Raw genomic sequence first — 12,500 nt, 5'->3', positions numbered from 1 at the left:
CTCTGCTCTCTTTCCAAGCCAGCTGCCGAACCGTAGTTTGGTGTGTGCGCTGTCATATCACTCCGCGTCGCCCTCCCTTCACCCTTATCATACTGGACGCTAACCCACGCCGTTGTTTCTATGAATCGCGCCACCTCCGCAGCAGCACGCCTACCGCAAAGCACGCAGGGCTGGGTGACACTGCTGCAACAGGCGCTTGGCTTCCCGATCGACTCGGTTACCCTGCCGTCGCATTTCCATCTCCATACAGTGAGCAACGGCACCGCTGTGAACACCGGGCTCGCACCGCAAAAAACACACCTGGAGGTGTCGTTGCCGAGCCAGTACGCCGTGTTAGTGCTACTCTCGCCTGCCGCGACGAGGAGCGACTTTCAGGATATGTGCATAACGCTCACGAAACGTTCGCAGATGATAGGCTCGCACAAAGGTGAAATGAGCTTCCCCGGTGGCCGCGTCGAGGCCGATGAGACGCCATGCGACGCGGCACAGCGTGAGGCGCTGGAGGAGGTCGGCCTTCTGCCATCAGGGTACAAGATAATTGGGCCTCTAACGCCGATCGCCACCAAGCGACATGGCGCGCGTGTGACGCCGTTCGTGGCCGTCGCGACCAAACCTGCGCAGCCTTACTGCGCGAGCCCCGACGAGGTCGCATCCATCCATTATCTTCACATGTCCGGGCTTCTGCTGACCGCGTCGTCCACGCACGCGCGCGTCATCAAGTATCGATCGTTGACGAGCAACTGCCCGTGCTTCTTCCCGTGCTTCTTCGCGAGCCCTGCCCAGACAGTCGTCTCCTCTGCGGTTCGTCGGTCTCCGAGGGCGACGTTGGTGGCAGATGACTGTGGCTTCGATCCGATGCTGCCCGAGGACTTCCCTGGTGAGATGGTGTGGGGCCTCACTTCCTTCGTGACATGTGAACTTGTGGCCCGCGTCGCCAAGGCCATCACAGAGGCGGAGGAGATCGGATCAGCCGCGGCCGTCGGCGCACTTTTGGCCCCTTCGAACGTGGTGGCGCGCGACCCTTTAGCAGAACGGACGAAAGGTGTGGAACTTTCATCTCGGCCGACACGGGACTCCGCCGACTGAGTTGCGATGCCGGTGCCGTAGTCTTGCTCTAATCGAGGGCACGATGATTTCTTATGGACTGCTGTGCGTCTCTGTGGCGCCTGCGCTTTGCATTTCTCGTTCTCCTTTCCCTGGCGCATCTGTGCTACTCTTCCGTAGTGGCACGCTGCGGGTCCGGGTCGCGTTGTCTCTTGGTGCTCGCCTTCCCCTCTCTCTCTGATAGCCGGGCGCTCGTGCCTTCGTGGCGCACCCCACCCCGCCCCCGTCTCTCCTTCTTCTCCATGGCTACGCTTGCGCACTTCAACCGCTCTCTTGCACAGGCGCTCTCTTATTCCGGCGCATTGGCGTCGGCGGGCCTCTGCGCCCAACGTTGACGACGACGCGATCAACTACCGCTTCTCTTCTACGTTGTTATTTTCGTTCTGCGTCCGGCGTCATGCTGGGCAAAGCTCACGTGTGTGCAGTTCCCCCCCTCCCCCTCCCCCCACCCCCGCAATGTACGGCGCGCATCTGTGCCCCACAGCGCTCATTTTCGTTAGCGGTGCCCTCTGCTGACTGTCTCTTCATTCGCCGCTGCAGTCCTGCCCATCTTCTATCCCTTTCCCGTTTTGCTCGCTGCACCACCGTCTCCTCGGTGCCAGCGCCGCTTCCCTTCCCATGCTCCCTTTCTCTGTCTGTGTGCGTGCAAGGCTGACCTTGTGCTCACGTGACAGAGCTGCAGAGCTCGACGGCGAGGCAGCGACGGTGCAATGACATCGAAACGAGAAAGACAGAGAATCGCTGCAGAGAGACAACGTGCAGCACTGGTTTGTAAAGAGAAGAACTGAATCGGCGGCCGCAATAGTGTGGCGCGCACCACTGGAAGCCCACCACTCATTGCACATGTCTTTGTCTTACGTGGATGCGCGAGGGCGAGGAGGGGAGGGGAAGGGATTACGTTGCGTGCGGCGACGATCTTTCACGTCTCTCTCTCCCCCTTTTTTGCCCTTATTGCGGGCATTGCTTTCCGGCTGCTTGGTGGATGAGCAGTCGGTGGTGCTGCATTGCCCCTGTCACCGCTTATCCATTTTGTGTTGTTCTTCTGTTTCCGCGCGTGTGCCGGTGGAATGTCCCCGCCGGGGAATGGGCTCGAACGGCGCGGCAAAAAAGAGGGAAAGTGCATCTCCTCGCCTCAGTCCCATCTCTGTGGCACATTGCGACCCCGTGTGCGTCCGCACACAACCATACATACCTTCACAACGGGGCGTTCACACACAATCGAAGCCAAGCACAGAGCAGTGATGAGGCGACAAGAGGTGGATTCTGCGGCCCGCTTCTACATGGCGTGTATGCTGGTAGGCGTGTGCGGTCTTCTGCTCTCCTGCGGCTACGGCATGGGCCTCTTTCGTACCCCGGACACGGTGGAGCAGCTCAACGCCGCTATACGCGCGGTGGAAGGGAAGCTAGTATCATCGCTGCTGGATGCCGTGCTGCCTAATGGGACCCGATTTGACGGTAAAGGCTACCTTCACCCTCTCTACGCACTCACGTGCGTCGAGGAGGAGGAGACGGAGGAAGCGCGGCGAATGATCCGCGAAGTCGCGCAACGTTTTCGAGCTGAGCCGATAGACGTCGACTACGCCCACCACCCCCTGACCGCCGCCTACCGGCACCACCGCTACGCTGTAGCAAAGGCGCTTATCGAAGAGTGGCGGCGTTCTGCGCCTCGCGCCAGCGACGAAGAGGCGGTCATGGACGAGGTGTACGCCTCTGCCCTTACAGTGGAGGAGCTGCAGCGTGTGGATCCGAGCGTGTACGTGTACTGCCATAGTGCGGATGCGGCACGCTGTCGCGTTATCGATTCCACACGTATCCGAGATGCGTCGAGCAGCCGTCTTGAAGCGGCCTACAAGAGGCGCTTTGGCCACCCGCAAGAGCTGCCGAATGCAACACCGTACCGCGACACAAGCATGCCATCGAAGGTTATAGCCCCCGGGTCAACGATTCGGGCTGCGTTCTGGGACGATCCGTTCAGACCAGTGGTCCCCTACTTGCTGCCCCCGCGCACTGCTGTAGTGATGAACCCTGGCTACTTTGACAACCTTCTGGAGCAGCTCTCCTACACACTGCTGGGCCACAAGAATGGATCGTCGACGGCGGTCGCGTTCGCCATGTTTGCCGTGGGCACCATATGCATCTTTTTCGTCCTGTGGTGTGCAGGCGCTACGTACTGGCTGGTATATTACGCCTGAATACGGATGTGTAGGTGCACACCTATTCATCTCCCCCGCTCATAGCAAAAAAGAAAAAGAAAGCCGCTGAAGAGAAAACGTGGCGCCTAAAGCTGGCCGTGAAATGCGGGGGGAGCGCTTCACAGAAAAAAAGAGACGCAGAGGGAGCGATACCACGCTTCACTGACGCGGCCATTGCGTCTCGAACTGAGGAATGCAGCCGCGCCGTTCATCTAATACTGCTACGTGCGAAGAAGCTGCGTCCTTCGGCACGCAAGGCGGCAGAGACGGGGGGGTGGCGGCGAGACTCGCACCGCCCTCAGCCTCTGACGCATCCTTTCACGGCTCGTCGCGCTGCACTATTGCTTCATTGATGACACCCCTCGACTCTGCACTGCTTGCCGCCCCTTTCTCATTACCTTCCCTCGCCGCTGCCTCCTGTCTCTCCAAGGGCCCTAGGAACGCGCACGCATACACAGAGTTGCTGAAGGCCTGCCACCGCACGATGGCGTCATCCTCGGTTTCCTCGCGTGGCCGAGATGAGCGGGTTGTGAACCTGCTTTCCATCGCCCTTCAAAAGACGGAAGACTTCATGGGCAGGGGCACGGATGCGAGGGAGTATGCTGCGCAGGTCGCGGCGGCGGCGCGCGCCAATAACGCCACGGAGGAGGAGTTCAAGGACCAGATCATGTGCATTGTCGCCAACATTAAAAACTTGAACGGGGAGCTTGGTGCGGGCTCGCGAGAGGGGAGGGCTGGCATATCCGCCGCTGAGCTGGCTGTGATGGATGCCAATGAGATGCGCTCCAGACAGCAGAAGAAAAGCATTGCAGCAGCGTTTCGCAAGCGTGCGCGTGAGCAGACCAACGTCGACAAGACCTCCCTGCACTGCACCAAGTGCGGGCTGGTACGTCGCGAGCGGCTAAACATCAACGAGCTGGCGCTGGACTCTGCGGAGAGCGGGTCCCATTTTGAATACAACTTCGACAATACGTGCGCCTGCTCTCACTCAAGTGATGAGGAGCGGAGCAGCTCTGACGATGAGGACGACGATGGCGCTACGAGGAAGGGCGGCTCCGCAACGGCGTCTAGCAGAGACTAACCTGCTCATCTTTTTTCCACCTCCTTCATTGCGGACGCCATCGCTGCACTCTTAGAGGCGCCGGCGACGCGGGGCGCCAAACTCACTTGGCAGCCCCCTCCCTCGAGTAAAAGCTTGAGGGCAGCGCGGGCGACTCGGCCGGTAAGCGGAGTGGCCGGCTCAGCTGGGGGGTGCGTCACTGAAGGCAAACCGGGCCGCCGATGATGTAGCGGTCGCACCAAGAAGAGAAGCGAAAGGACAGCCGCGGCCGATCTCCTGCTCGTGAGCATCGCGAGGGGAGGGCGCGCAGGGGTGCCTTCTGGGCTTGTCCTCTCGGGCACAGTGTGAAGGCTCCGCCTTTATTCTTGGCGCGCAGAGGCCAGTGCAGAGGCAGATGGTATGTGCGCGTGTGCTGGGGCGGCTGGCGGGGCGGCCATGCTAACCAGATACAAGAGGTGGATGACCACGAAGTGCCGCACGCACACCCCACTGGGCGCGTGCGCTCATATTGCGCTTGTCTCGTTTTGCTAATACGTCCCCCGGCCTTCTGGCGACGCCGAGGGAGGCAGAGGAGCAACACTGTCGCCTCTCACTCGTCATCTTCGCATCTTCCGCCCGCGTGGAATGCGGGTGCCGAGCTGCTCGCGTACGCTTCTGCTCGCAAAGAACGAGGGCGTGGAACAATTTCTCGCGTTGCACACTGACTAGCACGCGCCCTCGCATTCTCCGGTGCTCGCCGAGCGCGACCACAGAAAGGTGTGCGAGCTGAGCGAGCGTGTCGCTGAGAAGAGGGCCGCGCTCGGCTCATTACGGCTCACCCTTCGCAGGACGAAAGTGTAGGCATGCTGGCCTGCCTGTACACGTTTGGGCGCCTACAAAAGCAATGCAAGTTTCCCGCTTCTACACCCATCCACTCACACAGATAGACCGAGAGAAAGAGACGCTCACACACGCGACGCAGGAGAGCCGCATAGACGCGACACAGAAGCCGGGGCAACGCTCATGGAGGAGGACACATGCATAGGCTTACACATATCCGCCTACATAGACAGCATTGAAAGTAAACAGTTCAAATCGCCGAGACCCGCGGCGCGCATGCATAGAACCGCAGGTGCACACATTTGAGGCCATGACGAACATCTACGCGGTAACCCAGAGGCTCATTGAAGAGCTGCGGGCGAATCTTGGTGAGCTGCGACGGTCATCGGACGCGCAGGCGCGTCTTCAACGCACAGCTGACCGTAAAATAGGGGCAGCGCGCGAAGGATGTCACCACCACTGCCCAGGCCGAAAAGGCACTGCTGAGAAGCCGAGGTTTCGCTTCTCGCCTTTAGCCACGGCTCCATTGACAGGCGTAGAGTTTTCTCCCGACGTGGCCCATAGTGGTGATGACGTCCCCAACAGACACATGAGCGGCTCCCTGGCCAATTTGCCCACAGCGGCAGGCACGCAAAGCTGCTTGCACTCCAAGGCGACGAATGAGAAGCCCTCCAGTGGCGCAATCCCGCTCTCGACCCCCATCAAGCGAGTTGTATTCACCGCCCGTACAAACATCCTCGCGCCAGCCGCCGCAGATACTGTCAAGAGGGAAACTTCTTCAGATGAAGCGCCAGCGAAACTTGTCGAACGCGGTGCCCCTGCTGGAGCGCCGCGAGCAAGAAGTGAGACGGCCGCTGCTGCTATTGTTTCATCAGCAGCTCAAACTCATTCAGCGACGGCGGCGCTGCACGTGGGCTTCTCGGGAGCTTCGCGTGCAGTGGTTGATCTCGCACGCCTCCCTCCGCTTGCACGGAAGCTTTACGCTGACATGGAACGTCGCGCTGCTGGCTTACTGTCTACGTCTGCATCCGGTGAGTGGCGTCGGCGCACCGCGGGCCCGCAAGACGCCGAGTTGCGCCGTGCGGTTCGCGACTACCTCTACCGCATGAACATCATCTCTGTCATGGAAGTCGAGAACGCGTCCGCGATGGTGCCTCACGCCTTCAGCGACGCCGTCTTGAACGGAACTGCGCTCTGCCAACTTGTCTCGACCCTCAGAGAGGGCGGCGGGCTGTCGATCTCCGACCCAGTTCCTTGCCGCTGCCCACGAACATTGAACGAAGTGCGCGTGAACTACACAGTAGCGCTCGCTGTCCTTCGCAGCACCCCCAGCGCGGCGCAAGAGCTGGTCCCTCCAGCTGCTTGGATGATGACGCCGGAGGAGGTTTACCTGCGTCTCTCTCCAACAGCGCTGCTTTCTCTCTTTCTGCACCTCATCGCCACCTACCTGCCAGCTCCCGAGGAGCTGCCTCGGTGGAAGCCGCACATGTGCTGGCAGCCCCCCGCCGACAGAGCCGACTACGTGTCTGTCCCACCCGCCGAACTTGCAGCTGCAGAGGCGGCGTGTGGGCATTTCCTGCACGCGTGGGGAGTACTGCCCGACCGCTCGGTCCACCACTTACCGGGGGACGAGTGCCTCATACCCACAGCGACCGCCGCGCCGTATATGGCGAAGTGGTCTGAGCTGGTATCCCGGCCTGCGGCGCCGCCGTCTTTGAGCGTGCCATCGGTGTGGCCATACCTTTGCAACGGCGTGCTATTGGTGCTCCTTTCCCGGCGAAGCGGAGCCGAGGCGGTGGCGAAGGAGGCTGCGACCTCCTCAGTCGGCCAGCTCTTCTTCGCAACTCCCCGCACCGTTGCCTGCTGCGCGTCCAACATCGCAAGTGCCTTGCATAGCTTTCAGGCGACTCTGGTGAATAAGTTGCCGCTGCCGCTCATCTCCGAGGAGTCCGTCGCGGCGGTTATTCGAGGTGACCGTGTACACATCCTTCATCTCCTCCTCCACGTGCGCGCTGCTATCGAGGGAACGGCGCTGCCGCTTGACGTGTGCCCCGCGCTGCTGAACACTGCTGCAGTTTCCCCGGCGGGCGGCACACCTGCCAAGGTCTCGAGCAGCGCGCTAAAGACGAAGGCTGCCAGGGCATCGTTGTCATCTTCCTCGTCTCCAGCTCCATTGGCGCAGACATCAGCCACCATTGCCCGAGACGCTTTCTGCCCGAGCGCACTGAGATCACCTCCTCCTCGCTCGCTGAGCCCGCGCCCTTTTCCGGTCTCGGCGAGCTGCAGCCCTTCTGTTGCCCTGAGCGAATCGGTGCCCCCCGACAAACCTCAAGGCCGCGGCGGGCTGTGTGGCTGGTTGCGCCAGCAGCTGGGTGCCGATTACCGCTACAGTGCTGCCGACGAGTCCTTTGTCTTCGATGCCAGCACCTTCATGTGGCAGAATCCCTGCCTCATCTTTTCCGACGGCGTCGTTCTCGCCTACTTGATTGGGCGGTTAGAGCGCCGCCGCTGCTCGTTCCTCGAATGTGTGCGGCCCACTTCCAAGAAGCCCGCGAAGATCTTCAACGTGCGACGCTGCCTCGAATTCCTTCGCTTCAATGCCGGCATTGTCTTCGATGTCGCCTTGCTAGACGAGGCGCTGACGGAAGGGAGGGTGGAGGGTGTGGTGGCGGTGCTGCAGGGGATGCGGCGCCACTACTGCCTGCCGCACCTACGACACGCTCACCATGCAGTATAATGACTCCTGGTGGGCTTGCCTTCTCTTTCGTCTGCTCCTCTTTTCTACTTGCATTCGCTGCGGCGCTGCTTCGCGTGCATGCGGGGGAGGCAGCACCCCTTCGGGAATGGGGGTGACGCTCGCACAGTCCCCACCAGGTCCGTCTGAGTTGCCACTGATCAATGCCTCGACGCATCTCAGCTGGATGCCTTGACTGCCGTCTCGAACACATGCGCGATCCCACTCCGTCTCGGCTGCACGTAAGTGATCGCGCTCCAGCAGGTGGGGGGAAGCCCGCCTCGACCGTCTCCAGCGGCTGCGGGAGTGGCTGGCGCAGTACGCTATTTTCTTTTCCTCCTGAGCACTGCCCTCTTCCGCTCCCCACTGCTTATATGTTTCGCTTTGTCTGTCCTGAGGTTGGCGCGTACTGCTGCGCCTCGACGGCTCGCTATCGAACTGTCTCTCTCCTAACCCATTCGCCATCCTCCACCTACCACTGCTCCGCGCCACGGCACACACACACACACATGGGCGAAATCGTCGTTTCCCATCGTTCCCGTCGTTTTCGTCGCTGCTTTCCTCGTACACACTGCCGCCCCTCACGCAGATCGGCTCTAGTCTCGTCGCAGCCTTGTCTATCTGGGCCAGCCTCCGCCAACTGCTCTCCTCTTCTCCTTCTGCCCCCTCCGCTCCCTTTACGCAAAAGTGCTCTCTCGACGGTCTGTCCGCGTGCGTTCCACTCGGGGTCGAACGACAGAGGAGACGAACAAAGAAAAAAGGGAACGAACCGAAGCTCAGGCGCTCGTCGGCACTCTTCCCGTCCTCTTCCGTCTCTCTCTCTCTTGTCCTTCCCCCGGCTCAACCTCTATTTTTGAAGAGCAGTCATGTACGCCGGTATCGACATAGGCACGTCGGGCGTAAAGGTTGCCCTGATGAATTGCGACGGAGAGATCGTCGACAGCGCCTCGGCCCCCCTCACGGTGTCAAGCGCGCATCCGCTGTGGAATGAGCAAGACCCTGCCTCGTGGTGGACGGCCATCCATATCGCCATGAACGAGCTCATGAAGCGCCAGGACATGAGCAGCGTCCGCGCAATCGGCCTGTCTGGTCAGATGCACGGAGCCACGCTCCTCGACAAGAACCACAAGGTACTGCGCCCGTGCATTCTGTGGTGCGACGGCCGGTGCTACCGCGAGTGCGAGGAGCTTGAGAAGGCAGTGCCGAAGTCACGCGAGGTGACCGGCAACTTAATGATGCCCGGCTTCACGGCTGGCAAGCTCCTGTGGGTGAAGAAACACGAGCCAGAGGTCTTTGCCAAAGTGGCCAGAGTGCTGCTCCCAAAGGACTACATTCGCTTCCTCATGACTGGCGACTTCGCCTCCGAGATGTCCGACTCCTCCGGCTCTATGTGGATGAACACGGGTAAGCGTGATTGGGATGACGACATCCTGCGGGCCACCGGGCTCAGCCGCGCCAACATGCCGAAGCTGTATGAGGGGTCGGAGATCACCGGCAGGCTGTCGGCGGATGTGGCGAAGCGCTGGAACATGAACCGCGTGCCGGTGGTGGGAGGTGGCGGCGATAACGAAGCGGGCGCCGTTGGTGCTGGTGTCTTCAAGCCGGGCCAGGCGATGCTCTCGATCGGTACGTCAGGCGTGTACTTCGTCGTCTCGGACGGCTTCCACTACAACACGAAGGAGGCGGTGCACAGCTTCTGCCATGCGCTTCCGCAGCGCTGGCACCTGATGTCAGTCATCCTCAGCTGCGCCGCGTGTCTGAACTGGGCGGCTAAGCTGACAGGGTGCAGCAGTGTCGACGAGTTCGTGAGTGAGGCGACGAAGTCAAAGAGCTTCGACGATCGTCCCGTGTACTTCCTGCCTTACCTCGCCGGCGAGCGCACGCCGCACAACGACCCAAACGCGAAAGGTGTCTTCTTCGGCCTTACCTCCCACCACGGCCGACCGGAGTTGGCGCGCGCGGTGTTGGAGGGCGTTAGCTTCGCCATGGCTCACGGCATGGACGCTGTGCACCGTTGCGGTGTGCAGCCGACTAGCATTGCCCTTATCGGCGGTGGCTCGCGCAGCCACTTCTGGCGCCAGATGCTAGCTGATGTCAGCGGTTACCCCATGAACTATTGCGTCGGCTCGGAGGTCGGCCCAGCCCTCGGCGCCTGCCGCCTCGCGCAGATAGCCATCGAGAAGCGGCCCCTAGAGGAGCTGTTGCCGCACCTTCCGCTGAAGGAGACCCACATACCCGACAGGAAGAAGCACAACCAGTACAAAAAGCGGCGCGTGATTTTCGAAGAGCTGTACAAGCGGCTAAAGCCAGTCATGAACGCCAAGCTGTAAGCTGCACCGTTTGAGGGCGGGTGTCCTCGGCGCGTGTTCCGCCGCTTCTTCGCCCCCCCCCCTGTTTCTCTCTCTCCCTCTGTTTGCCGGTTTTCAGCTCCTCTTCTCTTTGCGGTTTGTCTCTCCCTGTCCTTCGCTGTCGGCGACGTGAGAAGAGAAGGGGGGAGGTGAGCCCCCCTCAGCGGGTGTAAAGCGACCTGCCAGCTGGGGGTGCATGGGCAGGATTTGAGTCCGAGGCGGTGCACCGATGGCTGAGGTGACGGGCCGCCGTACCGCGTGCCTGCGATGACTGCCTTGCACCCCATCTGGTGGGTCTGTGTGGAATGGCGGGGAGGATCGAGTGGAGCTCGACTCGCCCGCTGCGGGGCATAGAGGGCGCGGGGCGGGACGCATCGAAAAAGGACGAGTTCCCTTGACTTTGCACTTCAAAAGTGCTTCGCAGATCTGTGCCTAGCCAACCACATATATTTCATTCGCGGGTGTGATCATCTTCGTAGATACATGAGGCACCGATTTCGAGTCAGCTCGCGCGCAGCCTGGCGGAGGGTGGGTGGGGGAGGCGTCGTGCGAGGCCGCCGAGGTGACGTGGGGAGATGGAGATCGACCAGCGGTTGTGCATCGCCGCACTCGCGGACCCGTTCGTCTCCTTCCTGGCAGAGTGACATAACTTGCACCATAGGTTGTGGGCCCACGTCTGCTTCTCCATCGGCAGTCGCCCTCCGCTTTCGTCGTTGGCGCGGTCTGTCATTGAGCGTGCCGTGGGAACTGAGACTCCTGAAGGAGGAGAAGGGAGCAGCAGAGAAGCGGAAAAGTCAGAGCCCCCGTGAGTGTCGGCAGTGCAACTTTTGATGCCGACGCAGCGCCTCCTCTCTCTTTCTCTCCTGTGCTTGTGTGTCCTCCTCTCCCGTTCGCGTATCGCCCGCACTTTGCGGCTGCGCGTCAGCGGCGCCTTTTTTCCCTTCTATAGCGCCCTTGCTTCGCTTCTATGGGCGTTTCATGTGCGGCGGCGCCATCAGGCGGCGGATACAAGGATGCTCGGTCACGGATGAGTGAGGGTATGGTAGCTACGGCACACCAGCTGCATCAGCTCGATCGTCATCTCTGCGGGATTCACTGGAAGGAGAAAGCGGGCACACCATCGAGCAAAAGCTCCCCTCTCCTCCCCCATGCGCTTACACACATGAAGGCGTGCGACGAGGCGTTTTACTGAAGTAAATCTGTTTATGTCCACCGACAGCAGACTGCATCGCCGTGTTGTTCTTCAAGTTGATGTGTCTTTGGTTCGCCCTCCCCTCCCCTTTCCCTCTCTCTGCCCTCTTTATCATTTCGTTTTTGTTTCCCTTTCAGAAAACGATTTCTTTTGGCTCACACACACACAGAGAAAATTCATATTCGTTTTCGAAGGCGTTTCTCTCCTCTCTCCGCTTGGTGCTGTTCGATCATGCGAATGGGACGACGCACTTCTTCGCTCTTTCTTCTCCCTTTTCCCTCTCTCCCCTTCTCTCTCTCTCTCGCTTTGTCTTCCTCTTCTGTGCAGCTTCACGCCCCCTTCTCAACTCGCCTCAAAAGGGCCTATGCGCACGCACATGCGTCTTTGAATCGATCGCACACCGACACACGCACACACCCGAAGAAAAATCGAGTGAAGCGATGCATTAGAAGGCAAGAAAATAAAAATACTCTGCCGTGCGCGGTGCTGAACTTGACGAGAAGTGCGTATGCGTGTTCCGCTCGCATGCTGCTTTGTCTTCGTTGACGTAAGACTTGGCGCGACCCTTTTCGCTTCAATGCATGGGTGGCTTTACGTCCTCTGTTTTCGCTCTCACTTGATGGGCTGCACAGTCTGCAGTCCTCTTTTGTTGTGTGCGCTCTTGCTCAGTATCCTTGCGCACACAGATGCATACCTTTTTCCATTACAGCCTTTTCCTACGGCCCGTATCTGACCGCGCTCTGTCAGCGAGATAGTCCGCGATGCGGACATGCGATCACAGCGAGCAAGGTGGGGCGCGTATGAGCAGAGAGGTCTACAGGAAATGCAACGATGACCCAAACCTCACTATTAGGGACGTTGTGGTGGAGAGCCGTGGCTCTCTCCCATGGTGGTGTCCTCACTGCCGCCTTCTCTTTCGTTTCCGTTTCAGAGGGGACGAGCTCTTCGCCTGCAGACTTGCAGAATGTGTGCGCGCGCCTATCGTGTATGTGACTGTGTAGGTGTGTGCGGGCCTTCCTCTTCATCGATGCTGACCAGCTGACTGGATCCG

The 12,500-nt window shown here is 60.3% G+C and overlaps 5 protein-coding genes across 5 annotated transcripts; all 5 read left to right on the top strand.

Annotated features, from left to right (window-relative positions):
- Positions 1 to 120: 120 nt before the first annotated feature.
- On the top strand, positions 121 to 1,086 carry LSCM1_00030 (uncharacterized protein; the record flags this gene model as incomplete). The annotated part of the gene is made up of 1 exon (XM_067317690.1): positions 121 to 1,086. One exon carries the CDS (start codon positions 121 to 123, stop codon positions 1,084 to 1,086), a length of 966 nt encoding a protein of 321 aa, XP_067173795.1.
- Positions 1,087 to 2,345: 1,259 nt separating this feature from the next.
- On the top strand, positions 2,346 to 3,296 carry LSCM1_00029 (uncharacterized protein; the record flags this gene model as incomplete). The annotated part of the gene is made up of 1 exon (XM_067317689.1): positions 2,346 to 3,296. The coding sequence occupies one exon, from the start codon at positions 2,346 to 2,348 to the stop codon at positions 3,294 to 3,296; it is 951 nt and encodes a 316-aa protein (XP_067173794.1).
- Positions 3,297 to 3,648: 352 nt separating this feature from the next.
- LSCM1_00028 (uncharacterized protein) lies at positions 3,649 to 4,377 on the top strand (the record flags this gene model as incomplete). Its single annotated transcript, XM_067317688.1, has 1 exon — positions 3,649 to 4,377. One exon carries the CDS (start codon positions 3,649 to 3,651, stop codon positions 4,375 to 4,377), a length of 729 nt encoding a protein of 242 aa, XP_067173793.1.
- Positions 4,378 to 5,485: 1,108 nt separating this feature from the next.
- Positions 5,486 to 7,912, top strand: LSCM1_00027 (uncharacterized protein; the record flags this gene model as incomplete). The annotated part of the gene is made up of 1 exon (XM_067317687.1): positions 5,486 to 7,912. One exon carries the CDS (start codon positions 5,486 to 5,488, stop codon positions 7,910 to 7,912), a length of 2,427 nt encoding a protein of 808 aa, XP_067173792.1.
- An 863-nt stretch (positions 7,913 to 8,775) lies between these two features.
- On the top strand, positions 8,776 to 10,239 carry LSCM1_00026 (uncharacterized protein; the record flags this gene model as incomplete). Its single annotated transcript, XM_067317686.1, has 1 exon — positions 8,776 to 10,239. The coding sequence occupies one exon, from the start codon at positions 8,776 to 8,778 to the stop codon at positions 10,237 to 10,239; it is 1,464 nt and encodes a 487-aa protein (XP_067173791.1).
- Between the last annotated feature and the right edge of the window lie 2,261 nt (positions 10,240 to 12,500).

The sequence above is a fragment of the Leishmania martiniquensis genome, chromosome 36 (genome assembly GCF_017916325.1).
Source record: "Leishmania martiniquensis isolate LSCM1 chromosome 36, whole genome shotgun sequence".
Taxonomy (NCBI): Eukaryota; Euglenozoa; class Kinetoplastea; order Trypanosomatida; family Trypanosomatidae; genus Leishmania; species Leishmania martiniquensis.
The sequence above is the reverse complement of the archived record's forward strand: the minus strand, read 5'-3'. Positions and strand labels throughout refer to the sequence as shown.